Source organism: Candoia aspera, chromosome 3 (genome assembly GCF_035149785.1).
Source record: "Candoia aspera isolate rCanAsp1 chromosome 3, rCanAsp1.hap2, whole genome shotgun sequence".
Lineage (NCBI taxonomy): Eukaryota > Metazoa > Chordata > Lepidosauria > Squamata > Boidae > Candoia > Candoia aspera.
The window spans coordinates 49,136,641-49,156,612 of record NC_086155.1 but is presented as its reverse complement, the minus strand read 5'-3'; the positions used below and the strand labels follow the sequence as shown (position 1 = coordinate 49,156,612).

The following is a 19,972-nucleotide window of genomic DNA, read 5'->3' as shown; positions in this document are numbered from 1 at the left end:
ATAACCACATTCATGAAACAGCATCTTCTTTCACGTACCTGAGTTGCTCCTCCTCTGTAAGTAATTGTAGTTGACTTTCCATCTTTTCCATGGTATAATAGTATTTTGAAGTACAGTCCCTACCTTGGCTTCCCAGCTAGAATATATACTGCAGCTGAGAATGCTGTATGAAATGCCATTGCTTGTGTCTCCTGAACACTTTGGCATCATTTCATTAACAAGCAGCACAGTTCCCTCATTTGATTATGGCACTGTAATAGTGGGAAATAGCTGCTGCTTTGGAGACAGAGCACTACTTTGTTCTTCACTTCTCTTATCCTCCTGCTACCCACCTATTTCATAAATATACAGATAATAGTTACCTTTTCTCACAAGAAAAATGTTAGCTTAAGAAAAATTGCAGGAAGCTAGGACTTCTGGACATTGAACTACATCTACTTCTAATAATTGGTGAAAATATAAATCAGTATATGGAACCCCACCCAATCTATTTCATTATCATAAGATACTATGCTATCGGTGATGGATGGGCACTAGATGAGTTTTGCATTAAGAGAAAACTATGAGCTTTTTTTTTAAAAAAAAGAACAATCTGGAAAAGTTTGCTGAGAAAAAGGGTGAGACTTCACAAATGGATGGTGTCTGTGTTCTGTCTCTGGCAGCTCCAGGGAATGTGACCTTAGTTAAAAGTAAAAAACAGCTCTTCTGCTGAAAGCTGTCTAACCAGCTTACTGATTCCAGACCCCATTCGTTTCATTATTTTTCAGAGCTCACTGACTCTAAGATGCTGGAGTTTCAGGAAAACATAATAACTCAGAGCTGTGTTCTCTGTGTCTGGGATTTTATTACTGTTCAGAGCTATTTTATTTCTAACACATTTCAGAAATAATAACAACAACAGCAACAAGGTTGACAATTCGTTGTGCTTGCTGAAGTTGGTTGGATTGGGCAAGACAAGGGAGCAATTTTAGATGATGTCTGGTTGAGCATGTTTTCTGGGATCCATCAGCTTTTTACAGACCATTTCCTAGCAGTAAAGTTTCTGGCATGTGCCACAAGTAAAAAATATTTCTTTACAGATAGTAGGAACTTTTTGAGAGTTTAGGGAATTAAGTGAGGCAGAGAATATGTTCTTTCTTTTTGACAAAACAATCAGATTGTATATATGACTGGGGAAGGCAGTGGCAAACCACCCTGCAGTATATATATATATATATATATACATAGTATATATATATATAGTATGTATATGTATATGTGTGTGTGTGTGTGTGTGTGTGTATGTAGTGTATGTATGTGTGTGTATGTGTGTGTGTGTGTATGTGTGTGTGTGTGTGTGTGTATGTATGTATGTGTGTATGTATGTATATAAACTTTCAATTTTTGGTTCCCCAATTTCCCCCTCTACTGTATCTATTATTTATATACTATTCCCCATAGTTTTGAATTTGTCCAAAACCACTCTCCTATTTCATTCAGGCATTGATTTTTATAATCTTCAGTCTTCAAAGATATTCTTCATAGGAGCTATAAATACTGAGCAGTTTCCACAGGCCTCATATAGACCTCGTAGCTGTGATATTGGAATCTAAGGCAATCTTTGGCCATGCCTTTATCTCTTAATGACTAATGACTTCCTGATCAACTTAGTCAAATTGCTCTTCCTTTAGAGCAACCTTACCATCTTAGCTTTGAAATATGTCAGGACTGCAACTCTCAAAATTCCAATAGTTGGATTTTTATTCCCAACTCATCCAGAAGGCACCAGGTGAGGGAAAGCTTTTTAAAGCAATGCTATAGAAAATCAGCACATCATAAATGACCAATGCAGGATAAATAATTTGTGTCAAGAATTTGTTTTGAGCAATTACACTTGAAATGTGATACAACACACATACATTATTTTATCAATAGTTTTACATACTGTCTTTTAAGATCCATTTCCCTGTTTATTTGCACTTTTCTAGTGCCTTCTCTTCTGACATATTTTGGGTAGCACTTTTATAGGACAAAAATTACATATCATGGTCACTTACCAGATGTTGCACATACTGTGTATGACTTGCTTTGCACACAAGTTCTGAGTACATGTGCCAAATTCTTCTTCATTATCTCCTTCAGCAAGTTTTTTTTCCTTGATCCTTTACCTTGATCCTCTATTTTGCTCAATAGCCAAATTGTTTTTGGAGGGTCTCTTCATTATTACTGTTATTAATTCAATTTATATCCCACCTTTCTATCCAAAGAACACTTAAAGTGGCTGTTGGTATTTGACATCTAAGAGACAGACATAACGATAACTATGGAGATGTTTAGCACCTTAAATGGCCCCTTTAGACACGTGTGAATGATATTCCAACTGCTACCATCATCTGGATTTTATATTGTATTTATGTTTATGTCATATTTGTATTTATATTAATTAGAGTATTTTAATGTTTTTATCTTTGTTGTAAACTGCCCAGAGTCCCCCCTTTGGGGGGAGATGGGCAGTGGCTAAATTTAATAAATAAATAAATAAATAACCAAAAGTGAGTTTTTCAACTTTGATTGATTTGCAATTTGTGAGAGTCCAGCTACTGCCTGGCATGTTCAGTGACCTCTCATAATGAGTTGTTCAAGAGGGTGCCCTGAAAAATAATTCTAAAGTTACAGCTAAATTTAGAATATAATCATTTGGCTGAAGTTAATTGTCAGACAGATGAAGCATTGATTCTTTGTTGTTTTCAGTGCTACCTTGTGCTACCCATTTAAAAATGATATAGATGTCAATAAATTAGGGGTGTCAGTGGGATCACATACTGTCTGGAAGTTCTTCCTTCCCAATAAATTATCACAGCCCATTCAGTGGATGCTTTCAAATGCTTACTGAAAACTTCTCTTTGAAGTCATGCTTTTCCTGGCTTTTGAAACTGATGATTCCTGTATGTTGCTGCTGATTCAAATCGTTTTGAGTTTTAAAAGGTATATCATTTCATTAATCTTTGTGTGATCTTATGTTCACTTAACTGTTATAAATGGGCTTTATGTCAGAAAGATGTGATAAATATTGCAATAAATAATTCTATGTAGTCACATTTGTATAGTCTACAAAACTATGTATTTACATTTTATTATGTTTAGAGCTTTTTCCCATACCTTATGAAGTATGCTGGGTTGAGAGAGAATGAGAGTCACAAAGGGAGTTTAAATAGCTCATGGTGATTGGAACCTGGGTCTTCCCAATCCTGGGACCAACACACCACTATACTACAGTCCTCTTCTCTCTTTCTTTCTTTCCCCTGCATTTCCTTACATGGGGATCTTAGAGAGAAATTATGAATTTTTCCCAGACACAACTGCTCAGTATCCTTAGAAATCCCCAAAACACTAACAAAGCTTCAGAAAAGCTCCATTTTGGATTTAATCCATGTTAAAAGAATCTGTCCAAGTCAGTTTAGCTTGGTTTGGGGGTTAGCCAGATCCAATGCATACCTTTATCTGGATTATCATAAAATTCCAAGCAGTACAGGGTGATTGGGTAACAAAAACCTAATCTGTAAGTACCTTACAGCACAAGGAATTAAGGATACACATCAAAATTAGCATATAAATTGAATCTGAACCCAGAAATCCCAGCCATTTATCCTGTTCCTCTTCTGTTGAATCATCCTTTGATGACTATATGGCATTCACTCAATTGTCACTTTCTTTTGTAGCTAAGCGTGTTTTGCTCTGTTTTTTTTTCTCCTCATTACAGATATAGATGAATGTAGACTGAACAATGGTGGCTGCGACCACATCTGCAGGAACACAGTGGGCAGTTTTGAATGCAGTTGTAAAAAAGGATATAAATTGCTTATCAATGAAAGGACGTGCCAAGGTAAAGTCTTCTCATATCTTGCTGGAAATAATAATGAAACAGTTATTTAAATATGAAGATTTAGGCATAGAGCTTAAAAGTATACGAAGCACTCTCAATTTAATTTCTGTTTTGATGGTCAACATTGGAAACAGCTGTCTATGAGGTTTGGATTTCAATGTTTCATAGCTTTGAGTTTGCTATGTGCTATTTTATATAATATGAACTTAAGAACATAAGACTGGCCCAGCTGGATCAGGTCAATGCTCATCTTAGTCTAGCATTTTGTTTCTTATAGTAGCCAACCAGATTCCTCTAGGATGCTCAGAAGCAGGAGATATTTGCTGTTGTTTTATTACAATTTACTATTTAGTGGTACAGTGCCCTCAGCTTGGATGTAACCCTGAATCTTGATAGACTTGTTATAATAATGTCCTTGTTGTCCAAGCATTTATCCATTCTCCTTTTAAAGCCATCCAAGATAGTGGCCCTCATAATTTCACAGGAGAATTATATTCTGTGTGAAAAAGTGCTCTTTTTTTGGTCTATTCTAAATTTAATTCCTTTTTTTATAAAGCTTTATTAATTTTTTCAACATATACATAAAAAACATAAACACTAACAAGAATGAAACAAAGAATACTACAAGAAAAAAGAAAACTAAAAAAGTGCGAAAATACAGAAAAGACTATTACATGGGGGCTTCCAACTTTCTACAACAAAGATACTCTTACTCTAATTTAAACTAAAATAAACATTATTTCTATAAAGCATTTCCATCTCTATATGACTTTCTCCTCTAAAACAAACTATCTCTCCCTCTTAAAAAAATAAACCTTTTCTAACATAATTATTCACCTCATAAGCAAATACTCAAATATTATCCTACTTCACTAAAATTTTACTCCTCTCTGCCTACTAAAATAACAAAAAATAAATTATCTACATTTGGTTGATGTCCTTTTATCCAAGGTAAAATCATCATCACCAAAACAAAAACATCAGTCTAAACCTTTAAGAGACCATCCTGATAAACACATTTAAACAATTATCCAACTTCAAAATAGACTAAGTCATTTACGTATCTCAGTATTACACACAAAGCTTTCCCTGTTCAAGTCTCAAATTCAGCAGCCATCCTTGATTCTTGGTCTCGATTTTCCAGGAACACAGCCAATCATATCTCTCCCTTTGCGCCCGAAACTCTTCTTTCTTCAGAATCAAAGTTAACTCTCCACAGTCCAATTTTTCTCCCTTCACTTTTTGACTTAGAAATGTTAATCCTTATTTTCTTCTTTAAAGAAGGAGCACTAATCTCAAAGTAGTTTTCACTCTTGTCTTCTTTTTCAAGTTGTTGGTAGGCTTTAGACTCCACAAGTTCTAGGAGATGATCCAGGGCTCGGGTGATGTCAAGATAGAATTCTTTAAAGATCGCTTTCATTTCTTCCATGTCTCCCCACAGTGTGTTATCAGGAGAAAAAAAAGATGTAAACAAGAGCCGTTCTCACAGGAAAGCAGAGGCAGGTAGCTCAAAATTCAACTCTGCAGATTCAACAAAGTAGATAAATCTACTTTATAATCCTCAAAACATTAAAAAATGGCAACAAAACAGCAAAAATCTTTAAATCTCAATATTAGAATTTAAATATTAAAAAAGCCAACTTTCCAAATTAAGAAATTTCAAAAATAATGAAAATCACCAAGAGCTTTGCATTTCTTTGTTGCAAAAGGCCTCTCTTCAGTAACAAATAAACAAAAATGCAACCCTTGATGTTTTAGAAATGGGGTTGCAAGATTTAGTGTCCTTTTTACAGCTTCAGTGCATCCCTGAACTTGATGACATCCGCGCCTCCCAGCATTCTCAATCATGGATTGATCACAGGGACTCCGTTCCATGACACCCACCCCCCACAAGAAAATGCTGTCCGGAGAACAAAAGGGATGATTTCCTGGATTCTCCTTACCCAGAGATTCTTCAGGCTGCAAGGACTCAGCCTGTGCCAGAAATGCTGTGCCGTCGGCGCTCCTCAAAAAAGCAGCACCGTTCAGTCTGCCATTCCCCACAGGAAGCCTATTCTAAATTTAATTCCAATTGGCTTCATTGGATGACCCCTGAAGCCAGTATTTTGAAAACACTATCCAACTTCTCCATGCCATGCATAATTTTATAGACCTTGATCATGTTCCCCTCAGTCATTCTTTTTCCAGTCTAAACAACCTAAATATTTTTGCCTTTTGTCATAGGGGAAATATTCTACTTTCCTGGTCATTTTGGTTGAATAAGGTTAACAATGTTGGCAGTTTTATTTTCATTCTCATTCTTAATTACTGTCCTATGGGATTTGTCTTTTTCACGGTTGTCACACGCTGAGTCAATATCCTCATTATTCACTGTGACCCCAATATTTTTTCCAGGTTAGTTACAGACAGCTCAGACTTCAATAGTGCACAGTATATGTAAAGTTAGGATTTTTTGCCTCAGCATACGTAATTTTGGAATGATCATTCATGTAGCTTAGAGATCTTCCACAGCTCTTCATAGTCACTTTTTTACCATCCTGAATACTATTATCTGCAAATTTGGAAGTTCATTGTATACCCCTAAATCAAGATCATTTATGAATAAGTGAAAAAACACAGATCCCGATACAGTCTTGTAAGGCTTCCGCCTCCCCCCACTGAGAAAACTATCCATTTATGCCAACATAAGCATCCTTTTCATTCCTTTGGCTAATGTTCTGGCTTGTTTTCTAGTTAAAATATAAAGAACTTCTTAATATTTTCCCCTTAATAATAAGAATAACAACAAGAATCCTCTTCCTCTGCCTTTAAGGCATTAAGGAGAGATTTGAGTTTGCTAATTTTTCTTTTCAGACCACATCCATATAGCTACTTGGCCCTGCTCCCCTCCTGTCCCAGAGTCAGCAGGAAATCGTGCTGCCCTATATCTTGCTGCCCCCATGATGCGCTTTTACCATGAATGGGTCTTGGCTGCACTACTGTTCTCAGAGCTTTAAAATGCAACATTCAAAGGGCCATTAGGGTGGTTCCCTCAGCTGATATTCCAGCCCTTCCCATTATCATCTATCATGGGAAAAGCCTCTTCCACTTGGCATGCACAATACTTTACTTACTCCATGTTCTACAATTTTTAATCAATTATTGACTGACTGAAACTTTTTTTTAAAAAAACCCATTAAACTATTTCTTAAAATTATTTCTTACTATGTGCCAGCAAAAAGTTAGAGCATCCCTTGGCTTCCATAGAGTGGTTGACCAGATTTATACAGCTGCTGGATAAGAGCTGTTTATGAGCTAGATTTTGAGAAAAAGATTTAACTGTGGGGATCAGTGGGAGTTGTGAATTCCCCTAAGAACATTATATGAGGAGAGAGATAAGGAACAAGGGATTCTGGGATCAGCAGCCACTAGGAAGGAATTCTCTGTCAGAAGTATAGGAGATATGTCCTTCGAATTACACTTCTAGTGATGTGCCTTAAGCCAGGGAGAAGCTATTCAGTTTCAGGGCTTCATATTCTCAATGTTGCTCATCAATATAGCAGGATAAGTGGGAAAACACAATTTCCAGAGCAGAGTGCCTTGGGCTGCCTCAGCTGCAGATGGATGATGAAATACAGGTGGCATGCAGGCACATCCTGTAGATATGGATAGTGGGCTGTCCTCATGTCCTCACACAGGAGGCTGTGTGAATTTGCCCTCAGTCTTTTTTTTCACCAGCACCTTCACCAGCTTTTTCACCAGCTCCTTTTCAGAAGTTTCTAGTTTTGCAGGCAAATGTGACTGTGTTGGACCCTCTTGGCAGTTTCTCATTTGCACATGTGCTAAATGCAACAGTATTGTGTATATTGTATCCATCTGGTTTATAACATACCTTGTACCTATCATAGTTACCATTTAGGATTAAATTTAGGATTGCATCTCTCTGGTCAGTTTCAAAACCAACTGTTCTAAAGCTTAGACACATTTAGGGGATCTTGAAATTTGCTCTATTTTTTGTGGCCTGAGCCTAAATGTACACAATCTGCATGAAGGTGATTGAAGTCCCCAATTATTAAAACTTCTCCTTTGCATGCCTCCATGATTTCTTTCACTTTCTCAGAATGTTAGCATTGTGATAAGATGGGCAATAACATAACCCTAGAGCTAATATAAGTTTTCAGTCAGAAACTGCCATGTATAATGATTTTGGAACTTAATTTGCACCCTTATTTTGGGGAGGGGGGAGAGGAGAGTCCAAGAAAAATCTTGCTACCAAAGTAAACTAGTGAATTTCTATTAGAATGACATTTTCTCCTAATGTTCTCCCAATCCTGGGCAATTTAGTACAGTTTCACAATTTATGTTTAGTAAAAAAGCAAAATAATCCTAGCTTATGCTCTCTTTTCCTGTTCCCAGATATTGACGAATGCTCCTTTGATAGAACTTGTGACCACATCTGTGTAAATACACCAGGGAGTTTCCAGTGCCTGTGTCACAAAGGCTACATGCTGTATGGACTCACCCACTGTGGAGGTATAAGTGTGATAGATGGGGATGGATGGAACATTGTCCCAGTCACCTTTTTGATACCTCTTTTGTGAATCTTCATCCTGCTGCCTCTCCCAATGAGTAACATCTTCCCTCTTCTTTTAGCTGGAGCCTAGTGCCTCTGACATCCAAAAACAAACCTAGTTCAGTTTGGTTGGTTTAGGTAGGGTTGGAATTTGGTTATGGACAATACATTTGGAGAACCATATTACCCACAATGTTATCTATTAAAACCTTTGTGCTGCATAGTTGGTATCTATAAATATAGTATTTATCATCAGAACACTTTGCTGTTGGCCACAGCTGGAAATTGGATTATAGATTATGAAATTTAATTAGAGATTCAGTAACAATTGCTATGATGTTAATCAAGGATAGTTCACATGCAAAATAGTGTTAGATGGCAGTGGTTGGGCAGAGGATTGGACAAGGTGCTAAGAAATTAGGGTGAGACAAGCAAAGTGTTCAAATGAGCTTTTGTTATATATATGGAATAACATTTTATGAGGTGTACATTAATGTTTTCTTCTATTTGGAATCTGCCTGTATTTCCCTGATGATTTTATGGTTTGTTTTTATGATCACAAATCTGTTGAGGGAAGGATGGAAGTACTGAACCTTTTGACTGTCAGCTCTAATGAACTGAGAAGACTTTTTGGGAAGAGCCACTGCCTTAGTCAGAAAATTTCCAAAAGAGGTTATTTTATATCTGAAACACACCTCTTCCTTTCTCTTTTTTCTAATGTTGAAAAGTTATTTTGGAGGGAAAGATGGAATGGCAACACAGTGTCTTTTAAACATTTCCAGTCAGAGCCATCTCCTAGGAAACATCTCAGGTTATTGATTAGTGAAGGACAAGGAGTTGGTGTTTGGCAAAAACGCTGTATGTTTTGTGATCTAAATATGGAGGTCATGCCTGCTTGTTAATTGCAGTTATTAATTTTTTTATTAAATTCATGATTTGCTTGCCATGGAAAAGGGAGACAAGGCAACATGCAACTTTAACTTTAATGTCATATCTTATAAGAAAAATAAAATAAAATCTAGGACAAGTTTAGATTTTACTTTTTTCAAAAGCAGAGAAAGATTTCATGGACCACCTAAAATTAAACAAAGATAGACAGATTAACATCCTTAAGGGGAAAGTTCCATGGTTGGGTGCTGTCCATATCCCAAGTTATTGCCAACCAAGTTCCTGTTTATGGTGCAGATTGTAAATTATAGCCAGGTTCATATGAGTGGAGAGGGTCTTTAACATGTATGAGGCCCAATTTACTTAAAGCTTATATAGAGAAGAATTTTCACATTGAACTATACTGAGAAACAAACTGGGAACTGAAGCAGATGCTACAGATTTTGTATGATATAGCCAACAGAGCACACACAAGAAAACAGTATTTTATACTAGGTATAATTTCCAGACACTGTTCTAGGTAGAGTTACTGACAGACTGTAGCAATTTAAATGGCAGTATTTAAGGCACAGTTCATCATAGAGAGGAAGCACACCAACCATACCAGGGCAAAGGCATTCTTGGCCATAGCAGTTATCTGGCTGTTACAAATCTGATTCTTTAGAGGGAGGTGATATTTTCAATGGCAGAGAAGTTTGGTTGTAGGCCTGTGGTATCTCCGGCTTGTCTACATTAATCCTTAACTTGATAGCCTATATTCTATATCCAATGATCCAGGACTTCAACAATCTTCTTGGCATAAAATAAAAAAGAGAGAAAGAGCATAAAAGCTCTATTTAACCTCTCAGCAACCTTATATAAATGTTAGAAAACATAGAGGGTAAATAGAATCTCAAAGTATGCCATAAGCCAGTGTTCAAGAAGCCAAACAGTGGTCCCAAGCACCATTTTTTGGGAGCATTTAGCCAAGTCCCTTACTGGCTAAACATCTCAAAATACTGTGATGGATAGCTTGAATGCTGCTGAGAAAATCAGCACAACTAAACCATGATTAATGCCTGCTGTCTGGTTCCCAGTATAAGTCAAATACTAACATGATGAATGAATTCTTTATTACAGCAAAGACCATAAAATAGTCTACAAGATCTGAAATATCCAGACAATAATACATACATAATAAAACAGACAATAACACAGTCAGTAAGAGATGATATACCATAGCTGCAGAAAAAGGTGGATTACCAGTTTTGCTGGGGTCCCCTTGTTATCTCTTGCCACACTCAATGTGCCAGTGCACAAAATTTTGCTACATTGTAAGTAGCAGCAGGCCTCCAATCTGCAAATAAAAGGGTCAGAAGGAATTCATCTGAATGGCTTGGAAAAATTACTGAAAGGGTGATAATAAATTTATTGCGTAGATCCCTATAAAGTTTGCAGCATAGCAGAATATGCCAACTGCTCCAGTTTCCCTTGAGGCACATGGGCAGATACACGTTTTACAGGGAAAACTGATGAATCTATCTTCCAGCACAGCTGACAGAAGGAAGTTAAATCAGGGCTGTAAGAAGACTGTGTGATGGTTAAACAGTTCCAAAGGAGGAAGATGTTTACAGTAGCTGGCTGCTGACTAGCTTGAACTTGTTTTATGATTCATTGTCCAGGATTTGGATACTAGCTTAATCATAGTCCATGGAGAGCAAAAACTCTGGAAAGAGAGAGAGAGGCAGTTTATTGAATAAGGTACTCTTCTAGGCAGATGAAATTTGTCAAATATTATTAGGGGAGCCAGGCACATCAACCAGAAGTTAAACTTCAACCAGAGATTAAAGATGGCCAGCCAAACCCAAGTCTGTTGTCACAAGAAGGCATTGGGATGAACCTGGGTATCTGAAGCACTGCTCTCAAGATTTTGATTATACTGATTATACTGTAGAGGGAATTATTTCTAGAGGGACATAATTGGTATATAGCTCTAACTGAACTCCGTATTAGAGCTGAGCCAACAACTTGGCCTCAAGTAGTTTGATGGCATGAGGCACAACACTGCCTCCTTCAGTCAGAAGAACGTTAAGATGTATGCCACATTCTTCTGTACTGTCTGCAATACACATATTCAGTTTGGGCCATCTTGCCTGAAGAATGAGATGCTACCCCCAGATATTAAAATAATTTAACTTGCTTGGTGATTTTATCCCAGGTGTTCTTATTATTCATCTTGGGGCTTTTGGCAAACACTACATTATTTCTCTTCTGATAATTAATTAAAAGACAATTGTCAGTATAATAATGATGAAAAATCTTCTATGTTCTCTTGAGATTGGTTTTTGGCTGTGATAAAAGTCACATTATTATCTCATAAAGTAGTATTGATTAAGGTTGTTCAGTCATTATAGGAGAATGAAGGTCCAGATCATGCTAGGACCTGACTAAAAATGCTCTTTCTGTCCAAGCCCAGACCTGAATCTAGATCAGAAAAGATGTCTGCTCCATATTATCAGTTTCATCCAAGAAAGCCTGGAATTGAAATGCCACCTAATAGTAAAGTTAATAACAGTACCTGTGTCTCCTTAAGAAGGTACCATGTAGAATGGCATTTCTGATATAATACTATATGCTACTTGAACAGATTCAAACTCAATAAAATGTGTTTTAATAGAGCAAATGTTACTAGAATGGTGTGGTTTAGGAGCAGTGGGTGGCCATGCAGACAAGGTTACCAACACAAGACTCTGAAAATCTGCATATACAGACATGAATTTGGGACTGTCTGCTTGCGAAACATGCATATAATTAACTCTCAGTTCACTTTTGCACAGTGAATCCTATTTTGTATTTGCAGGTTTTGTAGATTTGCACTTGCTTGAGATTAATATATGTGGAATTCTTGGTAGTCTATATTTGTCTGCAAAAAAATTCCTGTTGCAATGTTATCCCATTTCACATAAGAATCAAGACCTACTTAAAGCCAATAAGCAAGACAGGTGTTCAGCTGACTTTTAAATCCAGGTCTAACATTCCCACACAAAGATTTTTTGTCTTTGTCTTAATTTTTACTTTATTTGGTGAAAGATGTTCACTGAATGATGCTTGCTGCTGTTTGCAGAGGAAGTCGGGCTGGTTTTTTTCCCCCCTTCAGCTGTAAAGAAAGCAACAAAAACCATTTGTGCCTTGGCCAGAGAAATGGGGTAGAGAAATCTCTTTTGTGAGTTTTTGGAACAGAGTTTGAGATGGGAGGAGTTTACAGCTATTTGATAAAGGGGAAGGAGAGAATTGAGATTGTGTGTGTGCGTGACTCACTCTCACACACACACCCATAAAAAGAAAGAAGAGGCAGTTGGAAAGCATAGTTTATTGAACTGTGTTGCTACAACACAAATGTATGTGAGAATTCTGTCTTTTATGATGTCCCAGATAACAGAGGAGATTAAGATAGATGTGAAAATAGATTACAGCAATTATACAAGCAATTATATATGTACAAGCTAAGGACACACAAAACAGTGTGGCAAGATGAAAAATATCTGAAAACTGAAAACCCAAATCCATTTGATGAACAAACTTGGGGACTTCAATTCTGATCACAAATCAGAATCAGTACATGGTTCACAGACATACTGCAGCTTTATCACTGTGACCCTTTTTTGGTGGGGGTGTGTACTAATGTTTGTCACTGCCTGAATAGAGGTATCTTCTGTGCTTCTGAGATAAAGCTGTCCCCATTTTATTTATTTATTTGTTTGTTTGTTTGTTTGTTTGTTTGTTTGTTATTCACATCTCTATTACTGCCCATCTCCCCACAAGAGGGGGACTCTGGGTGGTTTACAATAAAATTTACAATAAATTTACAATAAAATTTATGTAGAACAATGTAGATTTCTATTGATCGTAGATGCTGACAAAGAATTTTTGTTACAAAGGAACAATTCCAGAATGTTGCACCTCTCTGGAGCTCCTTAAAGCAGCCATATATTTTCCTGAGATTGTAGAGCAGCTGCAAAGGGCAACTATACAATCCAAGAAAAATAGAAAACTTCATAGTGAAACAAGGTTTAACATGCCCTTGGGGTAATTCAAAATTACAGCAATTTTTTTTTTCTAATTCAGGTTGGGAATATACAAATCGTTCTGTGTCACAATCCATCCAAAATTTTGGCAGAACAGGCTGCATTCCAAGTAGGCTCAATTAAAACATTTCAGGATTTGATGGAGTTGAAACTTGAGAAGTTTTTAGGCTCCCACTGTTTAGGTTCTTTATCGCCTATATTACATTAGTTGTTGATGAAATAAACCAATCCAAAAGAAAAGCAAAGGAATTGCTTAAGTCAAACCACAGTGCTATAGAAAAGGAGGTGAAAAGTAAAAATGAAAAGTAAATTACCCAAGTGCTGAAATAGGTAGCCTGTGAAAGAGCAAGGGCTCACTTGGAGATGTTTATCAGCAGGAATACTCTATAAGACCCAGTTCTAGCACCAATTCTCAGCTGCACTTTGAGTAGGGAATACTTCAAAAGAGAATGTATAATACCACATTTCCTTGGCTCAAGGAAGTTATAAAGAATTTAAATGATGATAGGCATCTGTAGCCAAAGAATTATCCTGTTGTTTTGAATATGTGAACTCATTCACTTATTTGTTTTTTTATACCCCAAATTCTTTTTGTTTCAAGATTGTATGGGTTTTTAAAACTTTTTCTTTCACCAAGTTGCTTCCTAATTCTCTTCAGTATACTGTGTGGAAACCTTGGATTTTCCCTGTTTTCTGCCATAATCCACTCCCTCAACCATTTTCCTTGTTAATTCAGGCTGTCTCTGAAAACTTTTGTGGTTTTCCTTGACCCCACTCCTCTAACTTGTAAGACAAAACTACTTTGTATAACTCCCCATTCTGCCTATAGTAGGTATCCTAACTAATATCTGCACCCTTTACCAGGGCTGCAACTAGGGGGGGCAAACAGGACATGTTCCCCGGGTGCCATGCTGGGGGGGTGCCAAAATGAGCAGGGGGGCACCAAAATGAGCAGGGCGGGCGCCAAAATGAGCGCTGGGGGGCACTAAAATGAGTGCTGGGGGAGCGCGGAATCCATGTTTGCCCCGGGTGACACAGACCCTAGTTGCGGGCCTGCCCTCTACAATAGTTTTATTCCAACTATTCCTTTCACTTTCCCCACAACAGTAACATTTATTTTCTGCCTTTTATAACTCAGCACCCTGTTTAGCAGAAGGAGGAGAGCTCAAAGAGAGGCTTAGGAAAGCCTGAGACATAAATATAGAGGGAGTGACTATGAGTAAGGAATTTAGATAATTAAACATGATATTAAAAGAGGTTATGGAAACTCTTTAACATGCTAAAAGCATTGAATAGTTTGATTGCCAGTAAGGTTGCTTGCAAAAGTGAAGCTTATGATCCCTTGCCTTTCCTTACAGCTTTATGAGTTGATCACTGTGTGTTGTCTAAATGGAGCTCCATGATTCACACTGAAAGCAGCAAAAGAATTTTATCAAAGACCACATCAAACAATTGTTTTTGTATTCAGAACAGTTTTAGAACATTTATCTAAGCCCTGAATGTATTGTGTTTCTTCAGTGAGATGTACTTTACCCCTCAGGATGTGAGGGGAGCGACGGAAAGAACATGCATTAAACAAAAAATATCCAATGGATCTTTTTGGTAATAAAAATAATTGAAGATATGCTGAGCAACATCATTACTGAGCTCCAGAGAGATTTAATTAATTATTATGCTACAAGAAGTTACCTTGAGACAGAAAAGCAAGTCCCCAAACTGTTGCATGCATGCTACAGTTTCAGCACGCACACACACACACACACACACACACACACCCCGGGTCAAATTATATGTTTTGATGAAACTCGAAGTGAACAGTAAGTGACACAATGTCTTCAGGGCACAAAGTTAAACACATTTTTTTGGGCATCTACTTATTTATGTGTACTTTTTACAGATTCAGAAAAAGAAAACAGTGAACATAGTAGGTGGAGGCATTAGGGCACCCTTTCAGTCAGTACTTTACAACATCTCCTTTGGCAGAAATAACAACTTTCAAATGTTTCCTGTAGTTCACGAAGACTCTCTATATTCTTGCTTTTGGAATGTTTTTCCCATTCTTCCATTCAGAACTCTTCTAGCTCAGATATATTCTTAAAGCCTCCTGCATACCCTGCAGGGTTGAAATCTCCCCATGGATTTTCAGTAACATTCAGGTCTAGGGACTGTAAGGCCCATTCCAAACCTTTATCTTCCTTTCCCATAAATATTTAATGGTTGTTTTGGAGGGTTTTTTCTTAATCATTGTCTTGCTGAAATACTAATCTCTTTCTAGCTTCAGTTCCTTCACTGATGGTGGGACATTAGCTTTTAGGATGCACCCACACAATATTTTCTGCCACTGGCTGCCAAACAACCCAGAGCATCATAAAGCCACCCGCATGCCTAACAGCTGGCAAGGTGTTTTTTCTTCAGATGCTTCTTTTTTTCTCTGAAAGGATGTTGTGTGGTTGTGACTAAACACTTCAACTTTAGTTTCATCAGTCCAAAGCCCTTTGTTTCAAATCATTTCCGGCCTATTACAATTTTTCTTTTGCATACTTTAGACCAGTGTTTTTCAAATGTGGCTGGGTGGCTGGGAATTCTGGGAGTTGAAGTCCACACATCTTAAAGTTGCCAAGTTTGAAAAATATTGCCTTCGACAATGACTTTTGTAATAAAGGTGGAGGAAAGGGTTCATTCTGACAAATCTCCCATGCAGATCACTGTTGTATAAACAGTGTGGTACTGTGTATCTGTGGGAACCTACTCCAGTGTCAACCAAACTTTTCAGCAGGCCATTTGCATTGATCTGTGGGTTCCGTTTTGCAGATCTGACTAGTTTTCAACAGAATTTCTAACCAGAATTTCTCTTGACTTTCAAATCTTGTCTTGACCTCAAAAGTTCCATGTAACTTCTATTCTTTTAAAACAAAGATTCTCATAGTTGAAATTGCTAGCTAGAAGCATTTAGAGAATTTTTATAGCTTTGCTTGCTTTGTAAGAATGAATTATTTTCATTTTCATACTCAGAAATCTGTTTGGAGGAGCCCATGGTTGTTGAAAGAACCAGAGAGGTTAAAGTCAAGCTATTTGTTCATCTGTAAAATTGTCTTGACCTGGCTAATGGGTCAATCACCTTTTGGGCTTTTTTAACAACTTACTGTACAATAACAAAAAATGTCATTGAATTAACTGGGTGTCCAAACTTCTGCACCTGCCAAATTAACTGTTTTCTTATTTTGAATCTATGAACGATTGCACTTTAAATAGTAAATATGCATTCAAATTTGCAGAAAGATCTCATGCTTCATTTTGTACCACATTGACGTTACATTGGCTTCTATTCACTTAGGACTTCATTGAAATGTACTGTTTGACTGTGAGACCTAAACTTTGTACACAACTGAGTATTTTGAAGCTTGTAAAATTAAGTATGGAGCAAAACTCTCTTATTAAAATAAAATATATAAATCAATACTATGTATACCCCTATTTATTTTGGCATGGGCATCCTCAATTTGAAGAATTGAGAAAAGAAAAGAGATCTGACTAAAATATGTTACCAAGTAAGCCTGGAAGGGAAGGAATTATTCACTTTGCCATTGGCTTAGATTATTTTAAATAAATTAGGCAAATGAAGGATGAATAAAATTAATATCAGTGTGTACTATGGATGGCTATCCATTCTAGCAACTAACTTCAGCAGTGGCTAAAGTCCTACAATGGAATTAATAAGCATAAGATACGGGGACTGTGATTCTGAAAGTGAAGAAAATGAGTGGATGGCTAAAGCTATTGTGCCTTGCTTCAGAGCTTACCAAGAAATTTCTAGATCATGATAGTTAGCTAAACTAAATAGTATTTTGGCCTGATCCAATGAGGCATTTTTAAGGAACTATCTCTTTCCTGCTGTTAAGGGAAGATTATCATATACTACTCAAGTTTTAGAAATTATTGGCTATTTTTCCTGTAGCTGAAATTGTATGGCACTATGATTTGTTTATAGATGGTTTACAGTATAAACTACAACTGGCTACAGTCACACTGCATGCATATTGTTAAGCCAGTCATTAAGCCAAGATATGATTAGTTTGTTTTGGTTAAGCATGTTGGTTGGATCTAGCTAGTAGCTATTACCAGCTTCACCAAACTTTGCGGAGTAACCTCTTTACTAGTTTGCAAGGAGAAGATGATATTCTGAACTCAGGACTCACTTAGATTAAGAGAAGTGAGTTGCATAAAAGAACATGATCGGATGGAGCCAAGCTGAAGAATGCCTTGACAGTGACATATGAGTCAGCACTCAGCCTACTCCAAGGAGCTGGGAGCAAAGCCATGACCTGAATGTGCCACATTGTGTGGGATGTGCTCTGACAAAGCGTGGAAGGAAAACTGAAATATTTGTATGTGAAGCTTTCAGAACAAAGTGGGCCTTTATGATTGTTTTGTTTCTTCTGCTGTCATTGTGTTTGTGTGTGTGTATTTTTTCATGTCAGACCTTTAGTACTGATTTCCATGGTTGTGAAATTATGTGCCATAAGGTAGCAGGAATGCTGAAAAGGGGTGGAATTGGCAGGCTGACTGACACAGCTGTTTTTTTGAACTTCGGCTCCCATGCCATTCCATTTTTCTCTGTTCTTCATCACACTTGATCTCTGGAATGGCATTCTAAGAGGCTCACTCATCACTGGTTGCCAGTTCTTTTTCTTGACAAAACCAGGGATGGCACAGGTCAAAGTAAATATCTACAACAGGGTTTCTCAACCTTGGCAACTTTAAGATGTGCAGACTTCAACTCCCAGAATTCCCCAGCCAGCATGCTGTTGAAGTCCACACATCCTAAAGTTGCCAAGATTGAGAAACCCTGATTTACATTTTTTTTAAAACGCTAACCACTACATTGATTAATGAGGAAGAAGATGTCTTGCTTGTCAGTTGGTGCTCATTTAATATGTCAGAGGAACTCTGAAATGTCTTTTCTCTCCCTCAGGTTTAGGGTGCTGAGGTGCTAAAAAAGATAGGGCTTCTGAACCAGTAATTGTGGTATAGAAAAGGGAATGTCGAAGTTACTGCATAGCTTGCTTAAGTCAGGAGAATTTTACAGAAAATATGGCTGCTGTGAGCTAAAAGGGTAATAGGAATAAATTGACTCATCAGATGCTCTTTCAGATGTTTCTCTGTGGGCATGAGAAGAAGGTGCAGAAATACTTAACAGTGAACTCTTTTTCCTAAAGCCCCCAGATTAACCTCTACAACCTCTGGAAATACTAAGTTTTGATGACAAGATATGTTGTCCAGTATTTCTGGGGGTCACACAGTTGGGAAGGGTTCTCTAGAAGATCTTCTTTTCTTTTATCTTCTTTCCTCTATTTATTTCTATATGAGCTGAAGGCAACAGACCTCTGAACATAGTTTTCCACAAAGCTCTAGTTTGGCTTGCCAAATTAAAGCATGCTTTAAAAATGTTTCTCTACCAGTTTAATCCTGTGGTTTTGTGTTGCAAGGCAAAAAGTAGAAAGGATGAGGTAATATCAGGGTGAAGACACACCTAATGTTTTTAGAGCAATGGGACCAATTTAAAAGTGCTTTCATACCAGTTAATCCAAACATATACATGAGAGGAACATACATATTCCTGTTATCTGCCCAAAAGACTGCTGTGGATGGTCTTGAATGACAGGTTCTTGAAAACATCTCAGGATGCTTCAAGGCAATCCCCTGTTCCCCAGTACTTTACTACCTCCAAAGTAATTTTGCTACTAAATTGAAGGATAATTTTGCAAGTGCTTAATAGAATAGGGAAAAATAGAGATTCCAACTGAAGCACAGTTCAACCTATATTTGATACTCTCTAGTCATTTAAAGGCTAAGAAGAAGTGAGATTTTTTTTATAGTAATATATAATGTCTTCACATTCAGGTTTCATAGAGAAGAATAACGATGAAAGAGAAGCATGAAAATATGGGCAACATTAAGCATAATTTGTCCATTAGCCTTCCCCAACCTAATGCTGTCCGGATGCATTGGGCACAACTGCTGCTAGAATTCTGGAGGGTACCAGGTTGGAGAGGGGAATATAAATACAATATATACTGCTGCATATAAGCACAGTATACAAATGTGTATAACCTCTTAGGAGGCAGAGAATGTGTTGCACAATACATTCATACGTTTGGTATAGGGTCAAATGTCCCCAGATCAGTATTGAATGGGACAGCCATATAGTAAATCACTATCACCATAGACCACTGTAGCATGCCTGTAAGCTCATCAGAACCAAGTACTATGGCAGGCATCCAAAGGATTGTCTTACTTCCTTATCACAATTTGGTAGCAAAACTCATAGCTGCACTTGTCCCCATTTCTCTCTTGTTAGCTTCCTATCCTCTGTTTCCAATTCATTATCAGTCTTGTAAGTATCTTGGAATTGTGTCTTATTTCTCTTACTGATTTTATAAAGTGTCCTGTATGCTAATGGTCCTATATGTATAATCAATTAAGTGAGCAGCCAGATCTCTCTCCTGAATGACAGATTGAGCCAACAACAGTTTGTTTTTCATAGTTGCTGTTGTTTCACCCGATTTTTCTTTCTCTTAATCCATAATTCTCTTTGTTCCACTTACC

At 37.3% G+C, this 19,972-nt stretch overlaps 1 protein-coding gene across 2 annotated transcripts in view; it reads left to right on the top strand.

Moving 5' to 3' along the window:
- Positions 1 to 19,972, top strand: part of SCUBE3 (signal peptide, CUB domain and EGF like domain containing 3) — a 120,975-nt gene that overhangs the window by 83,814 nt on the left and 17,189 nt on the right. For both annotated transcript variants that reach the window (XM_063297606.1, XM_063297605.1), the window contains 2 exons: positions 3,740 to 3,862; positions 8,258 to 8,374. In XM_063297606.1, the coding sequence (XP_063153676.1) occupies positions 3,740 to 3,862; positions 8,258 to 8,374 (240 nt within the window). The remainder of the gene's footprint in view (positions 1 to 3,739; positions 3,863 to 8,257; positions 8,375 to 19,972) is intronic.